The sequence below is a fragment of the Tasmannia lanceolata genome, unplaced genomic scaffold, assembly GCF_043159265.1.
Source record: "Tasmannia lanceolata isolate RefF3 unplaced genomic scaffold, GAP_Taslan_0.1 ptg000037l, whole genome shotgun sequence".
Lineage (NCBI taxonomy): Eukaryota > Viridiplantae > Streptophyta > Magnoliopsida > Canellales > Winteraceae > Tasmannia > Tasmannia lanceolata.
In genome coordinates this window covers 3,564,397-3,581,395 of record NW_027518714.1, presented here as the reverse complement: position 1 = coordinate 3,581,395, position 16,999 = coordinate 3,564,397, and the positions used below count along the sequence as shown (strand labels likewise).

Genomic DNA, 16,999 nt, shown 5'->3' with positions numbered 1-16,999 from the left:
CATGGAAATACAAAACTCAAATTTTCAGGTTATATCATAAATTCAAATTCATGCAACTTTGTTCCCTGCATTTTTTTTCACAATAATTTCTTTTAACTCTACACGACCATGTTGGTCATGTTCTAGTTTATTGCTTCTTTTATCTCTACATATTTTTTTGGTAATTTGCCTTTCATACAAGGCTAATCACAACTACTAAAGAACTGAGAACATAGCGGGTTAAATAAATTATGTTTGTTGTGGATTAGCAGTGGAAACAAATTACCTCCGCAGAGATGCTAATACCGATGAAATAATATGAAGCGAGCCAGTGACAACAATTAGACCCGATTGATTTTCCGTACTAGCAGCGAGCAATTGACTCGCAATTTTCATGGAATCCTCAACTGATCCCACTTGGCAGCCAATAATTAAGTCCGGCCCGTATTCTGATAATCCATTAGAGAAACCCGATTGATTCTCGAGTCCTCCCATCCCAATGTCACAAAATTTGATACCCAAATCCATAACAGCTTGGATCCAAGCATCCTTTAATGATGAAGCTGAAGTCATACGAGATTTACCTCCACCAATGCTCACTTCTGTAAGCAACACGACCTTTGGGAGTCTTCCTGAAGTAGTTTGAAATACCACAATTTAGTGAGTTCTCCATAGTTTTTTTTATGGCTAGGTATCCCCACCCCAAGCTGGGAGAGGAAAGTGTTTTCACCGCTTAAAGCTAAGCATCTAAACCGGAAAAATTACAATATGGATTACAAAAGGAAGGGCATACCTGAAAGTAGTTGTCTTGCAAATGCTAAATGATCTTTGTCACTTGCCATTGCTACCACCAGAGCCCAAGGTGCATCTGGATATGTCATCCTAATTGTGTCCGATAAACCTTTAGCAGATGCTTCTGTGTGGGCTGGCAATTGTTTAAGGATGTAAATGAAAGATCAGATGATCAAAAATAAACAAACCAATGCAGGTGAATGGTTCAAGAGAAGACCTCCATCAATCAATATTGATATTCCAGAGAGCCCAATCATTTCAATTTCCTCTCTTGTTAGAAATTGGCATCTTCCAAGCAAATATGTATGCTCCAAACCAGCGCGAATGGATTCATCCGATACTTTCCACCCTACATTTTCAGGAATGCAACAGGAGAGAATGATGAAATAATCTAAATAGATGTTACTGATAACCGAGAAAATAAATATAAATGTAAAACTCAGAACTAACTAGTTTATCAATTCTAGTTACATTTGTTTGCTAATTATAACATGCAGAAAAACATCTGCACGCAAGACTTCTGAAAAGGAAAAAATATGACTGAAAGAAAAAAGTTAGTTTGATGAATATGGATAGATTTATTATAGTAACTGGAAAAAAATTGTTTACCCTTGAAGTACTTCAAACACAAAAGGACATAAATGTGAAACTAGATGGAAATATAAATTACCTCACCTTGGTTACGGAGACAGAGTGCTGCACAAGTGGCAGTAACAGCATTTTGAAGCTGGTGATATCCAAGCATCCTCAATCTCACATCATATAATTTGATAAACTGCATACATTAATGAATAATTTCTTAGATGCATAAAATATAAAGCAACAACTTCAAGAGAAGTACACATTTGTGTCCATAGCATATCGAGGCCCCATTTTATCAAATAGTGAAGTGTTTTCATCCTCACAAAAAAAAAAGAATTATTAGCTATCAGATAAAAAATGTCCCAAGTGCATACCAGCTGCAAGTCCTTCTCAACTTGAATGAGTATATCACAAGATTGGTAAGGAATGTCAGTTTTTCTCTCAAAGCCGTTTAGAATAGTTTGAATTCCAGGATCACAAGCTGATACTACAGGCGAACTCATTAATGATGCTTTTTGATGGAGAATCCACTCGATGTTTGTTTTGAAGGGACCACCCATCACCAACTGAATGGTTCAAGCAGCTAAAAGGGTCAAGATAAAGATTACCACATAAAAAGAAAAGAACGAAACCAATGTTGTAGACTTAATTGTGATCACCATGAAGAATGAAATGTAGGAATATAAAAACATGTATTGGGCCCAAAAGTTTCAAGAGAATCATAAGTTCTTAACCCTCCGATCAACAGAGATTTCGAATGTGAACTCCTGGCTTTTATTTTTATTAATAATCCATTTGCAGGCACTTATTGAAGGGTTAGAATTGTTTGAAGGGGAAAAATACAAATGAACAGCACAAAGTTCCTCAAAAAAAATTCCAGAAATGGCAGACAATAATCAATCGAACCCCAAACACTTGGCCATGGGAAAAATCATAAATTTCTGGCATAAATAAGCATTTAAACCCCAACGTAGTCACTATGGAAACATAAATCGAATAAGCATTTGTTAAATTTGCAAGAGTTTTCCTCACTTTCATGTCCTAAATTTGTTCAAATACATCATAGAGGGTAGCTTGGCATCTGTTGCTTAAGGTACACATCAGCACATAAAGGGGTGAGGGTTTGGCATGGAACCAATACCATACTATCCTGGATTAAATAGTGACTCAAAGTTGCAAACTTCAAAGTTATGCAATTCGTCTACAGCGTTTACTCTTCAGTAGATACCCTGAAAGAGATGCAATTTCCATAATATGCAAACAAAATAAGAAGAAAGTACGTAACTGGGCGCCCGCGTTTGATGATTCCCGACTTTGCCATTGCAATGCCTTCTAGGGAACCTCCAAGTGCAGCCAAATGTTCCTCACCTATTGTTGTTATTACTGCGGCAGCAAGTCCACTACTACGCAAGACATTTGTCGCATCTCGTGCTCCCCCCAGGCCAGCCTGTCACCCAGAAAATAGGCCATCTCAGTTCAAGTATCGTAACCAGCAATATTGATCCAATAGTTAATTTTCAAAAGAAATCATGAATTAGATCCAAATACTAAATATACAAAAAAGTAATATTACTTAGCAAAGGGTCATCTGCCGATGAACACAGTGAAAAGAAACATTGTTGTTCCATAGGAACTAAGAAGTAAAGCAGCAAAACATGTACGCACCTCAACAACTGCAATATCAACATTCTCTTGAGCAAATAGGGCAAATGCCAGGGCAGTGAGAACCTGAAAATTCACTGTGTGTAATTGCTGACGGAATCCAAAGTAAAAGGTTGCATACTGTGAAAAGAAATATACAAAGAAGCAGAAAACAAGCAAATGCCCAAGCAAAATAGAAACAATCGCAATGATAGAGAAAATCCTGGGCTAACATATCAACTGGTAGATTGCACAATGAAAATAGACCAACCAAGTCTGTTATATCCAATCTCAAATCAATATATGTAAAGAAAACAGAGAGAGAGAGAGAGAGAGAGAGAGAGAGAGAGAGAGAGAGAAGAAGAAGAAGAAGAAGAAGAAGAAGAAGAAGAAGAAGAAGAAGAAGAAGAAGACGAAGAAGAAGAAGAACATGAGTTTGAAGCAATATTGTGGGTATCAAATCACAGATATAGATGAATCAGCCCGTTGAAATGGAAGAGGAAAGACTGGTGAAAGAGGTGATCCCAGGTGTGATGTAGTGCAAAGCAAGGAGGCAGAGAGGTACGAGAGAGCAAACATGCAGAGGAGGAGAAATTTGGGATATTGGAAATGTCTTTGGTGTAGATATTTAAACTTAAAAAGAAGAATAGCTTGTTGGAGGTGTGGAAAAGAATGGTTGTCCAAGGATCAAACCCTTCAACCAAAAGGGAGGCCAGCAGTAGTCCCTCCAGTAAGTAGAAGTGCCTGCTGCTCAAGGGAGGTTGATAGCAGCTCCTCCTGTTGAAGTGCCTGCGGATCAAGAAGCTTTGACGAAAGAGGGAGAAATCATTGGACTGGAGGTCCTGAGGAACCAGGTCAGCGTGGATAGCTTGAGACCAATCGATCTTCGCCCTATTCTAGAGGCTAATCGAGGTGTGGGGGAAGTTGGCCGAGTAGTGCTCGGGACTCGGGAACACTTGACCGTTCTTGAGAGATGGTTGGCGTGTGAATAAGAAAGGAGTTTTCCCATCTAACCAATAGCACATGGGAAGTAATCATAGTTCCCCAAGGTTCTCTGAATCCAAAGAACCTAAGTCGGATTTGGCGGTCAAAGCTAGGCTGTCCATTCGCCGAGATGGAAAGATGGATCAAGCAGAGGTCGAGTTGGTTTCTGCCTAGGTGGTGGGAGATAGGTGGAATACCACCTGGTGTGAGAGGAATTTTAGGACGATTGGAGAGTAAATTGGAAGCATGGAATTCTAGATCAGTCTTGTAAAAATGGTAGTGGATGTGAGAAATGTGGCTCAACACAGTCCAAAAACCCTTGTAATCCCAATGAATTTGGATTCTGAAAGATATTGGGTGATAGCTCGGAGAGAACCTTATAGTCTGGACCTGGAATTGTCGTCGAGAAATACTGGCCATATGGTGGAACAACCCACATGGCTGTTCCCGGTGTAAACCTGAACAACGGTTTCAATCTCTCTGGCTGCATGGTTCAGGGCGGTCCTGAGTATAGAACGGAGGTTGAAGAAGAATTTCTTCGGAGGGCAGGGATTTCACCATGTGGCATCTATTCAGAGGGGGTGCATCGGAATATCGGATGCTGGAATGTCAAAATTCTAATTCTAATTTCAAATTTCAAAATAACATGGCAGCGCTGGCTAATGTTGGAGACGTAATGGAGCCAACTGGACTCCCTTTAATGTCACCTTCTTTTATGGGAAATCAAATTACAAATTCGAAATTCAAAATCAAATTTTGGCACCACTCACTATTTCTGCCCCGGACAGTCATGCGAGGGAGTCAGCTAGACCGGCTTTTATATTGAATTTATCAATAGAAAATAAAAGCGCAGGAGGCATCCAGATGAGTAGGTTTCATGAAGATAATAATACGAGTAACGTATCTTTGACTGTTTGTATGACTGGTCCTGGCCAGGACAGTGTATTCGATAGCGAGGCGATTATGGAGTTTGGGCCAGGCGACTTCTTTCTGCAGAAAAGAGGAATCTCAGGCCTTTTGTGGACGGACCCGAAGAGAAAATTGTTTCGGACCTTGAGGGAGCTGTGTTACCGGAACCGGAACTGGAGATCGATGGCAGGGAAGAGGTGGTGATCTATCCAGTTAAAAGTCATAGAGATTCAAATTCTCTCAGTCTGAGTTTGCTGACCTATGGAGAAAACAAGAATGGGAGTTGGAAACTGTTAGATCAAAGAGCATCAGAGGCCTGTAGGTTGGAGAATAGGATTGAACCATTGGATGAGGAATTAGGTGTTCAGATCCAAAATGCTATTGTCACTGGGGAAGAGGGCGAGAGCCTCAATTGTGAAGGGCAAACCAGGACATCGAATTGACTTAGTTGATGGTAAACCATACAATAGAAACCAGTACGCCCTTGGGGCTGCATCTCACAGGTTTTGAGGATGACCTTCGAAGATTGTTTCTCAGGGCAGAGATAAAAGATAAGCCAATGAGAGGTCCAGAGGTAGACAGATCTGAAAATAAAAAAAGAACGTTAAGAGAGATGGTTCGGCTTCAATCGTCAGTTAATTATGAAGGCTCTTCTTATAGCAAGTCCAAAGGTAGAGGAAGAGGGAGATTTGGAGTGATCAACCAGACGAAGGGGAATAAGTCGAGATCCTTGCAGCTATGAAGATTCTGAGTTGGAATGTAAGAGGGTTGGGCTCCCTTGAGAAAAAGCTCAATATTAAGCAATTGGCAAAAAAAATATAGACCTGAAGTAGTGTGCTTACAAGAAATGAAATCGGATTGTATGAGTAAAGCTGTCCTGACGAAGATGGGTTTTACTAGAAGATGGGATTTACTTTAAATAAATCTTTTAAACCCTGTCAAGTCGGAACCCAAGTCATTGGCATAGATTATTACCCACAACCAGTTTGCTCTATGTACAGAACCTACAATTTTTTTTAATTAAATTCTTCTCGCATATTGATCCTAAATCAAGTTTTTTGTTCAAAGTCAATACCTCAAAATGGCTGAGAGATCCATTTTCCAACTCAATTGACGTGTCAATAATTCTCTTAACGCGATGGAAAAGATGATTCAATGCTTCAGCTGATACAGGATCTCCTTTTTTCCCCAAGGAAATTCGTTCTCTGATAGTCAAAAGATGAGGACTGCATACAGGAAATAAAACCAGTGAATTTGAATCAAACATGAAATAACAAATCATATAGAAGAGAATTGATGTCACTTATCAACCACTAAATCATGGATTGGAACTATGCAAAACTTTAAGTAGAATTTTTGAGAGAATTGGTAGCTCTAGAAATATTAATTTCAAAACATTCTAAATTGAGAAGCACTTGAACCCACAGATCAAACATAAAAACTGATAGAGTAGATGGCAATGTAACATAAACACAATATGATTATTACATGAAATTGTGAAAGCAAAAAGAATAATGCAAGAAATACCAGATAATCGACAGAAGCACCCAATAAAGATATGAGGCATTAGATGTATTTTGAACTGATGCAGATAATAACTCCAAGCCACTGCATTGCAAAAGACATACCTCTTTCAAGTGTATTTGCTAATTCAATTACATAAACTACTGACTAGAACTAAGAAACCCTTGAGTTCTATACAAGGAGCAAGACAATCAAAGTTGCTGATGCATTTACCTTACCAAACCAAAGAAAGTATCCATATGAAATTAATCCAGAAAACATATTCATGTTGATTTTCCACATATAGCATCTGTGGAGAAGCTATCAAGGACCATGGCAGAAAAGTGTCCTTTTCCCGTTTACTCATGCAACCCAAGTTTAATCCATGGAAACTTATTCATGTCAACCTGTATAAAGCATCTGCCAAGAAGCTCTCAAGGATCCACAGATAAACAAGTATATCCCTTCCTTTTTTCCCTGCCGCAACGATGGTTCTCTCTCTCTCTCTCTCCTCTGGGTTCTTTAAGCTGAAATTTGATGGTTCTATCATAGGGAATCCAGGCCCTATTTGCATTGCGCGCCTTCTTCACAATGCTGAGAGTGAGGTTCGGTGGCCTTGTCTGGTCCAATTGACGATATAATCCGATGAGGTGGAAGTTCAAGATTCGTTGATCGAAATTCAATTCATAGGCCATGACCTCCTTAATTTCCTTAGAGTAGAAGGTGACTCAACGTTATTCATTGGATGAATTAGAAGACTAGCTACCCTTGGAGATTGTTGACACTGTCAAGGAGGTGTTGGATAGGGTTAAGGGACACTGCATGTTGTTTCAGCATGTTTGGTGCTTGGCTAATAGTGAAGCCGATCATTTGGCTCGTTCGGGGGCAACTAGGTCAGCATTAGAGACATTTGATTATCTCCCTCTTTGATGTAATTTTGTGCTTCGTTTTTCCTCTTTATTTGGATTGTTCCTGACTATCTCGGTTGTTGGGCTATGCCGTTTACAAACAAAGCATTACCATTGAAAAACAACATTAGGATCATCTTCTCAAGAAATAAACAGAAAGCAAAAACATTAAGGATGTAACAAAAGGTAGCTCATATATAAATAGTAATCAGATTATACCTAGTGTAACAACCAACAGAATACCCTTCTTTCAGCAAAATATTGGACAGGAACGCCGCAGTCGATCCTTTTCCCTTAGTGCCAGCAATGTGCACAGCCTATAAATACTGTCAGAACAGTGAGGTCATGATTATATTCAAATAAATGAAATCACACCCTCTCTCTCTCTCTCTCTCTCTATCTCTCTCTCTCCTGTAAATATATAGATAAATAAATAGACCTAGAGACAGACAGACAGATAGATAGATACGAAATATCATGCAAAATTGAAAGTAGACCCTGTGGGTGCAACTTGGCTCGCGTGGGGTTGAGCTTTTGCAAAAATTGAATTGGAATCAACCCGAACCCAACCAGATTTTAAGGTAAAAGCTCAACCTGAATTCTCAAAAATCGACCCGAGTTGTACCCCCAGTTGACCTTGACCCTTGACCAAATACCCGAACCTTAAAAAAAAAAAGGCCAAACTAATAGATTCAAAACAAACTGAATGAAAAGGAGCCAAAAACGGGTGTTGATAAGTTCAACTGAAATTTTAGCTTTACAAACCCTAAGGAAGGGGGGACCATTTGGGCACTGACTGGTCAATCTGAACCTTGCGAATCAGATAGCATTTAGTGAAAAGAGAACGGAAAATTTCAAAATGCCCATGAAATCCGGAAGAACTGCTGCCCGATGAACCACTTGATGAACTACAAAGGAAAAGATCTATAGTAGATGAATACAACACACACCTCTGATGGACCCATGAAGATTCTCTGATTCCTATCCTTCCAAATTAACCACAATACCGCTAAAATAGAGAGCCTCGAAAGCAGTCTCCCTTTGGTTAGCCATTGGATAAAAGCCCAGCCCTCGAAAAATCCATGATATGTTTCAGAAGAACCCAACCCACACAGAAAAGACCCTAAGGACCAAATTGCCCTGGCAAAGGTACAATGGATGAAAAGATGGTCAACAGAATCCAAAGATGCACAGCACATGCTGCATATATTGATGATAACCCTCTTCTGAAATGTAGATGGTCGATCATAAGAATCATATCCAGACAAAAGGTCCAATAAAAAGGCACAAAGACGATAAGGTGGTGGAGACTTCCACACCCTCCTAGCTGATGAAGGGGTGGACAATGAAACAAGCTGACAATTAGAAATATGGAACTGAGAACTTCCCATAAAAAATTCCAAGTTCAAACCGACTGTCCTCACATTATCCTTGTATCCTAATGGAAATGGAGTCCAATATCACCATAAAAGTGCCCACTGTGTCGAGCTCTCAATTGAAGAAGTTCCTACTGAATTGCAACTTCCATGCTACCTTCCCATCTCGCAAAATTATGTAAACGCCTACTACGACAAAGCCAACCTATTTTGATTGTTAGAGTGCACTCTAATATGAATGGTGCAAGCAGTGGAGCCCACAACAAACAATCAGAATGCACCCAACCATGGGAGAGTGTTAAAGCGCTTGGAAAGTTGGTTTGTGGAAATAGCATTTCTCTTGATAGGTAGTAAGTACTAATTTGCCAAAATGCTAATTCGAACCCAATTCATGCGACCTGCCCCTACCAAGTTAGCCTGACACTCAGGACGAGTCACACCAAACCGTGAAAAGGATGGGGTTTTGATCAGATATTAAGGGGCCATTTGGATACGCGGATTTTAGAATCCGGGATTTCTTCAAATTGTAGCTAAGAGACAAGAGAAGAAGCGAACCAGCCGTCATTTTTTACTCGTTTTTTGACTTCTCGCCCTTCTTTCTGTCAGCAAGAGAGTAGCAGATCCTCCAATATTTCCAGATTTTAGAAATCTCAGAATGCAGGAGAGATTTTAAAAACCTGAATTTCTCACATAAATTCCTAGAAACGGTGTCAGGACAGCATACAGCTGCTTGATCATGAACCCTCATTTACACTGTTTTCAAACTAAAAACCTGGATTCTAAAATCTGCGTATCCAAACGGCCCCTAAGAAGATACTCAAAAGTTGTAAAATTCTACTCAAATTGGGAACCCTAACATCTCATCTCCCCTCTTCCAAAACTCACAAAGTATCAAATAATCAAAGAAAAATCTTTTACAAAAACACAAGAAAATAATTGAATTAAAAAAAAAAAGGATAAAAATAAAAACTGAGAGAGAGAGAGAGAGAGAGAGAGAGAGAGAGAGAGAGAGAGAGAGAATTGAATTAAATTCATACCTTGAATTTTTCCTGAGGGTTTCCAAGGCGATCCATCAATCGCCTCATTCTCCCCAAATCGAAACCGTCATCGGAATCCGTTCCAGCGCCTTTGGGCACACCGGATCTCTCGTAGTTCTTGAGATTCTCTAAATAATCTAACAAATCCTTCAGTTTCGGATCATCTGAATCGGTCGAGAACCCTAATTTTGGAACCCTAGCTGGAGAGATTAGGGTTCCTCTTCTCGCAATTCCTCTCGTCATGTTTCTCCATTGACGGAGAAAGGAAAAGGATTGCATTCAGAATCGATGTTGTACTTGTACCGCGGTTCCTATATCGGGTTTCTTTGCAAGTTTGTATTTCCTACAACACTTGCTACAAAACGCGGGGCTATTTTGGCGAAATGATATATTCTCCCCCCTTTTCTTTCTTGGGCCACCCAGTGTAAAAAGTAGGTCTGTAACTTGGGTCGGGTCTCGGGTGAATTGACCCGACCCGGCAATAACAGGGGTCGGGTTTAAAACCCGACTCAATCTTGGTTAGGGCCGGGTTTAAAGAAAAAAAACCAGAAACCCGACCCGACTCATATGTGTGCACTGTCACTTTCTTAAATATTTCTTGAATAACATAGAAAATTATTTTCCAATATATTGATACAATTGTTTTGATTGAGGTGATCATATCTGCCATGTGAAAATATAATGTCCTTCTTAAAGTTATACACTTGGTGACATAAATTTAGAAATTTTTGGTGTGAAAATTTGTTTTTTTCTACGATTTTTAAAATTAGTCACTATCCTACAGTAAAAAATGAAAACCCATTCCGACCTGACCCGAGAAACTATCTTGGGTAGGGTCAGATTTATGAATCTCGGGTTTTCCTGTAAAAAATTAGACCCAACCCAACCCGAGTTGCACCCTAGTAAAAAGAGTAGTCAAAGACTCAAAATACACTAGAGAGTAGAGGCGGTGCAAGGGGGAGAAAAGAGGGTGAATATATCGCTAGGCGCACCTGACATATTCGCCCTCTCTATGGCGATCATATCTGCTGATCTTAAGTCCAATCACGGTTGTGTAATCCTAGCCGTTGATTACACCTTATGCTCTGTTTGGATGCCGGGTTTTTTTTTTTACCTGGGATTTATGTGGGTAAAGGTAGGAGACAAAAGAGGGGACAAACATTAATTAGAGAAAGATATTATGATGAGTGGAGAGAGAGTGTAGAGAGAGAAAGAGAGAACATCATTTTCAAGAGAAGATTTTGCTGATGTCAGCAAGAAAAAGCTGATGTGACCACTAAAACTTTACCCACATAAATCCTGGGAACAAAAAAAACCTAGCATCCAAACAGAGCATTAGTGATACTGGGTTGAAATATCTGTATACGGGTAAAATTTTAAAACGAATGCTTATAAAATCTGAACAGTGAAGGACAATCCGGTCACCTATAGTTCGAACCCATTCGTTCTTTGGTCTCGACCGTAGATAGGCCATACCCAAAAAATGGGAGCCTTAAGATGATTTTAAACCTTAGATTTGTGGCATATTTCTAGACGGTACTATCTAAAAATCCGGGCCACAAGCTGAAGAGTTAGAAACTTGGAATTATCGTATAGCCCCCGCTTTTCGGCACGGGACCAAAAAAACATGGCTTGTATCATCCATCTATTCATGTAGGTTCTGCTATACTTATTTTGGCTGCATGAGAGCTTCACACAGGTGCAATGTATAAGAACTCATGTAGCCATGGAAAAATTGTGAAGAATTTAAATAACTAAAGGCTATTGATATTGGCGCTACCAAGTTTTGATAATTGCACTAAATCATCTTGTCTTTTCTTTTTCTAATTGGCTTTCTGACAGTGAAACAGCTCTTCTGCTATATATTAGTAGATAATAAAACCACACACTGCCCTTATTCTGTTTGCTTTCCATGAAGGGGAGCTGGCCCAAAATGAGCCAAAAGGCCTTTTTGGAAGCCATTAAGTATAGAGAAATGATATCAGTTATTAACTGTAAAGACCCAGCTTGTCTTTTCTTCTTAAATTGCCTTTTGAGAGTTTTCAGGAACTGTACTAACATTTTGACAGCTCCTTAAATAGTTTTTTTTGGCAGGTAATGAGGGGTTAGGCAGACCCCAACTAGAGACTAGAAGAATTAGAAGAATAAAAAATATTACAACTGATGGTCTACCTTCGCCAAAGCATCATTATCTTAAATACATTTAAGACACGTTATTGAAAATATCAAAACATTTTTTTATGAAATAGGGTATCCCCACCTCAATTTTCAGCGCAGGACTTTTCCCTACGGATGCACACAATCACCCGTAAACCACGCGCATCGGTTAAGCCCGGGGGATTCGAACTCGAGTCAACGGGGAGCATCAATGGGGGGCATACACATGAATTTCCCTAAGCATATCATTCATATAACTATTTTAATCATTATTTGCACAAGATAATTATATTTTAAAACCATTGGCATATATTTTAGATGCATACAAAGAGGCTTCTGATATGATTTTTTTTTCCCTTTCTATTGTGCCCACCAGGGGAGCATGCATGGCAACCTAAACAAAGCACACAATATCTGCAAAACCATGCTGTGTGAGGCTCCCACACAGCGGGGTGTCTTGAACTGGCTCACCGCTGCGCCCTGCGCAACATTAATTTAGTTGCGTGAAATGCTATGAAACACAAAGTTCAAAGACCAATGAAGTAATAATCCACAGGATGATAGCAAGATTATTCAGGTGGAAAGTCATAAATATAAATTGTATCGAAGAACTTTAAAGCATGTTATAGGCAATTTCTTGAAAATTTTGCTGGAATTCTATGTAAATTCAACTCAATGTCATGTATGGGATGGGGGTTTCCGTAGTTCTTCTCCCAGCAAGAACAGCAGCAAAATGCTCACTTGAGAAGAAAGTGATTCTATACGGAAGAAAAACTTGATAGTTCCATTTATATTGAGAAAAACAAAAGGGTGTAATATTTCATAAAGCTCAAGTCAGTTTTCAAATTTATAGTATTTCTGAGAGCCCATCTCAGATAGTAAACTTGGTGGAAATTGGCTAAGAAGTACGAACACACATACAAGAGATATTATAGTATCAGATGCATGAGGTAGTTAGAGCATTCACAAAAAAAAATGAAAATGTCATCAAAAGGCTTTTTCCAAAATAAACAAAACCAGTCAGGCACAGAGTTCGAACCCATGTTCATTTGTTTGTTTTCTTGCATGATGTATTTATGTATTCTTGCATGCGATATTTTGGTCGTAGAAATGTAAGAGACACATTTTTTGGGGTGGAGAGACGTGATGGAAGTCTCTTCATATGAGGCTTATAAAGGGAACCTTTAGGTCCCTGCTTCAATCCACATGAAAAGCAGCAGAGGAATTCGAGGGAATCCATCTCCAATTGCATGAAGAGAGGAGAAGGCTAGAGGGGATTCCTGAAGTACTTTGAAGCTCAAAGCAACCGGAAACGGTGATCAGACATGGTCGGAATCACCATGAACTCAGGTAAAACCCGAAAAAACAATTATGAAGTTATTTCCAATTTTCAAGCTTAGAAGGCTATGTCAAGGGATTAGGTCATTGCTTATGTCACAATGAAAAGGGATTAGGTCATTGCTTATGTCACACTGACACACGTAATACTGCAGCGATTAGGCCATAATCACTGGATGGCCAAACACTTTAAGCAGGCCAAACGCTAATGCATAAATGTAGGAAGGAATCATAAAATGGGAAACCCTGTCTGGGCTGTTGAATTAAGAAGTAATTATACCATTCATTATCTACAATGCAATCTCCCTGAGGTAATTCTCCCAAAGAGTTAATATATGAGGCCACCAGCCGCCCATCTTTGTGGGATTTCACCTAAACTTTGGTTATCTTTCATAAAAATAAGCAGGCCAGACCAAAACCCGATGCAACTTGTTTGGTACAGTATTAAGACATCAGTAGGTTTCATTGGTGAAGAAGCTTATAATTTTATTTATGTGGATATTCCACCTACACGTAAAAAAAATGAATTTATAAGTGGAGACGGAAAGATACTTTAAGATTTGGACCTCAGCACAAGTTTCTACTAGATTAAAGTGAGGATATATTAGAGTATAGGAAAGGGCGAAACCATTTTACTAGATTCATATGAATGATGATGACAATAGCTTTCAAAAGAAGTTCAGCTTTCCCACTACTTCTCTCTTAACCGCCAAATTTCATTTTTCATAGGCTATTTGAGTAATTCATGAAGGACATGGGGCAGTTATTTTCTTCTTGAAACTCGAGTAAATTAATACTTTCCTTTAAATACAACTGAATCTTTCATTTTCCATCTATTTTAAATTCCAAGGACGTATACGGTTTTGGCAGCTAAAGGAACCAAGTCAGAAAGCTGAATGAAAGAGAAGGAAAAATAACTGAAATTTCTTTCTTTAAGAAAGATAATGCATACCATGTGAAGAGCATAAAATTTTTTTTATCGACCAAGGCTTTGAAACTCAGGCATGCACCTAAGAAACTGAGAAACTGAATTGACAACAAGAGGAAAGAGAGAGAGAGAGAGAACTATCGGCATTTTTTTAAGCTTCTAGTCAATAGTTAATAACAAATAAAATGGAAGCTTTTGACTAGCTCTAAACCAGGACAAGAGACAAACTATTGAAAATAAAAGAGGGAAGACCACTTCTCTGTAGAATAGGAAGGATGCTATTATTGTCGTTGGGAGTCAGTCAATCCTGAAAAAAGTTTGGAAACTCAGTGTTTACTCAGACTGTAAGAGAACTCGGCAAAGCTAAAATAGAATTGACTCAGGTGAGCCAATGATTGACGCAGCCAATTTTTCATTAACTCGGGCGAGTCAAAGGTGCCAAACTCAGACTAGAACTACAACTTAGCCAAGGTAAAACAGAATCGATTCGACTCGTGGAGCTTTTAAACACTGGCAAAACTATATCATTACTTAGAGGCTTGGTGAAGTCATATCAAGGGTTTGATTTATGAAATCACGTTATAAATATAAATTAGGAAAATAAAATCATGGCAAGGATGTCTGCAGGAGTCCAAGTTCTCAAGGAAATACTTTAACTACAGGAAAACTTTATACCTGCAAAATTGGTGATGATGATTTCATACTCTTCCCCCACCTTCACTTCCGTCAGACTGACTGGCTCAGACTCTGTATAAACGATAGTAGACAAACTCTTCACAAGTTCCTGCTCCTCAAGCTTCTCTCTGATAGGAATAAATTCAAAGTATGCAATATCAGGAAGCACTGCAAAAGTCACCGACTCTGGAGGCAATCGTGGGTTAACATTTGCACCAATATATCCTTCAGATGACCCACAATCAGCACTGTTAATCAGCACACAGCAGTGGTAAGCTTCCTGCATAGTGTCTTAATTTCTTCAGATATGGTTCCATCGACCCCGTCATAATACCATAAACATATTTGGCGTTAGGCCAAAGCCCTAGGATTACTCCACACCAGTTACTCTGCCCATGACATTTCTTATATATAGAATCTGCAAGTTCCGGGTTCGGTTTGAGGAGTTTAGAAATAGCTGCCCTGATGGATGGAACAGTGACTCTGCTAGTGAGAACCCCGTCTTTGATATCAGTACAGAGTTCTTCCCAAACATGTTCAAATGTTCGGAATGCATGACCAATGCTGTAGGCAAACGTTGATGATATCAATTGAACTTCATCCCTGTATATTAGTCCGCATAAGAGGTGACAGTATAAGGACTGGTTGAAGTCAGGGCCAAATATGACTTCATCGGGGCTACAACATTGCGACTGGATCTCCTTCATTGTGTTCTTGAACTCTTTGCTGAGGTATACATGTGTTGTAGCAGTGTTAGCCGTTAGACCCCCTTTTGTTTTGAACTGCTTGCTGCTGTAGATGAATTGCAGGGCTTTTCCATTTTCGATAGGGAATTCTCTGCAGAGACAATTTGTCAACAGAATATCACCTTAAAATTACGTGGTGAGTGGGTCATTGCGTGTATCCGTAGGGACTAGTCCTACTCCCGAAGGGGGTGGGGACATCCTACGTCATCAAAAAAAAAATATGAGCTTAAAATTCATAAGAGAAGAAAATTAGAAATCCATAGGCATAGGTAAGATTCAGAACCTCTGGGTAAGTACGTTTGAAGAAAGAGATTACACATTGCTAGTTACTTTAATGAGGTGTGCATAGTAAAATTCATATATCGTTTGATATAATATGCATCTGGGAAGTAATGTGATCTGTGAGTATCAAAACCAAAAAGAAATAAATCCGGAGGGGGTAGATTCACTTAAACCATTAAATCTTGAATCATAAAAGAACCGACTTGGAACTCCAATCTAAGCATGAAATAGAACAGATTAGCATGATGGTTCTTAATGTAATGAGCTAAAATAGAAACAGCTTTGAAAAGGAAGGGCTTGTACCTGCTTCTGAAGGCATAGGATGTCTGGAATATCTGCATTGTGGACTTCACCAATTCCTCGTTGAATGGGACAAGCTTTGGCTTTCCCTGTGTCGTACCAGAACTGCAAGAAACATAAATTCCAAAGAGTTTTTAGATCATTCAAAATAATCGCAAGAAAATAATGAACAATTATAAAAAACGTCACCTTAATGATATTGTGGTAATTCTTTTTCCCGTGAGAATGGGCTTAGTTTCTCCATCTGCAATCCTATGAATATATGGTTCTAAATCCTTATGAGTAACAAATGGAACACATGTTTTGAAGCTCTCAATGTCGGTTCTTCCCCTGAGGCCCAATCTCTGCAAATACTCTGCTTGCTGTTTCTTCCAAAATCTTCCGAAGAGTCTCTTTCTGGACTCTCCCTGCCTCCTTTGTTATTGATTCGAATTCCTCTATCACACTCTCTCGATCGAATTTCTCAATGTTCTCTGACACCATCAAAACCTTCACAGAGCTGCTACGGTCATTAAAGAATGATGACATGTCTTCAAAGACACTGCAAGAAAGAAGTACTTGTGAAGAAATGATTTTCACTAATTTTTATGATTAACAATGAAGCCTAATAGTCCTTATATAGAGCACTTAATGGATAATCAAAGGAAGAGATAAGCCTAATCTACCAAGATGCTTAATATAACCTAACTACTTAAACTAGCATAATTGCCTAATCTAACCAAGTTGCCTACGGCCGAAATATTTCGGTCTTGGTACAAACCGAAACGAAGTTCATATGAAGTCGTTTCTTTACAAGATTTCGGCGAAATGTCGCCAACATTTTGGTAGAAATTTCATTTTTGGACTTTTTTTACAAATTTTC

General features: G+C 39.1%; 1 protein-coding gene and 1 pseudogene across 4 annotated transcripts; both read right to left on the bottom strand.

Moving 5' to 3' along the window:
• Positions 1-8: 8 nt before the first annotated feature.
• GLA1 (Folylpolyglutamate synthetase family protein) lies at positions 9-10,073 on the bottom strand. 3 transcript variants are annotated; one of them, XM_077372081.1, is made up of 12 exons: positions 9,712-10,073; positions 7,518-7,624; positions 6,625-7,383; positions 6,415-6,495; positions 5,963-6,113; positions 3,019-3,081; positions 2,639-2,800; positions 1,728-1,919; positions 1,447-1,546; positions 989-1,120; positions 773-904; positions 9-611 (listed from the first exon to the last, which is right to left on the bottom strand). In XM_077372081.1, the coding sequence occupies exons 3-12, from the start codon at positions 6,648-6,650 to the stop codon at positions 262-264; spliced, it is 1,389 nt and encodes a 462-aa protein (XP_077228196.1). In that variant the 5' UTR covers positions 6,651-7,383; positions 7,518-7,624; positions 9,712-10,073; the 3' UTR covers positions 9-261. The 3 variants fall into 3 exon arrangements, with proteins under 3 accessions (XP_077228196.1, XP_077228197.1, XP_077228195.1); XM_077372082.1 differs by having other exon boundaries at positions 7,518-7,615; positions 9,712-9,739; XM_077372080.1 differs by lacking the exons at positions 6,415-6,495; positions 6,625-7,383 and having other exon boundaries at positions 7,518-7,615.
• A 1,208-nt stretch (positions 10,074-11,281) lies between these two features.
• LOC143861933 (jasmonoyl--L-amino acid synthetase JAR4-like) lies at positions 11,282-16,620 on the bottom strand (annotated as a pseudogene). Its single transcript, XR_013240077.1, has 4 exons — positions 16,327-16,620; positions 16,141-16,242; positions 14,810-15,646; positions 11,282-12,348 (listed from the first exon to the last, which is right to left on the bottom strand). The product of XR_013240077.1 is annotated as a jasmonoyl--L-amino acid synthetase JAR4-like (transcript).
• Positions 16,621-16,999: the final 379 nt, after the last annotated feature.

What these genes read in the sequence shown, in the direction of transcription:
- GLA1 (XM_077372080.1), bottom strand. Translation starts at nt 9,990, where the DNA reads ATGCAATCCTTTTCCTTTCTCCGTCAATGGAGAAACATGACGAGAGGA. An exon ending in TCATCAAACGCGGGCGCCCA is followed by an intron (nt 1,920 to 2,638) that starts GTTACGTACTTT and finishes TGAACCATTCAG; the next exon opens with TTGGTGATGGGTGGTCCCTT. An exon ending in TGCAAGACAACTACTTTCAG is followed by an intron (nt 612 to 772) that starts GTATGCCCTTCC and finishes AAACTACTTCAG; the next exon opens with GAAGACTCCCAAAGGTCGTG.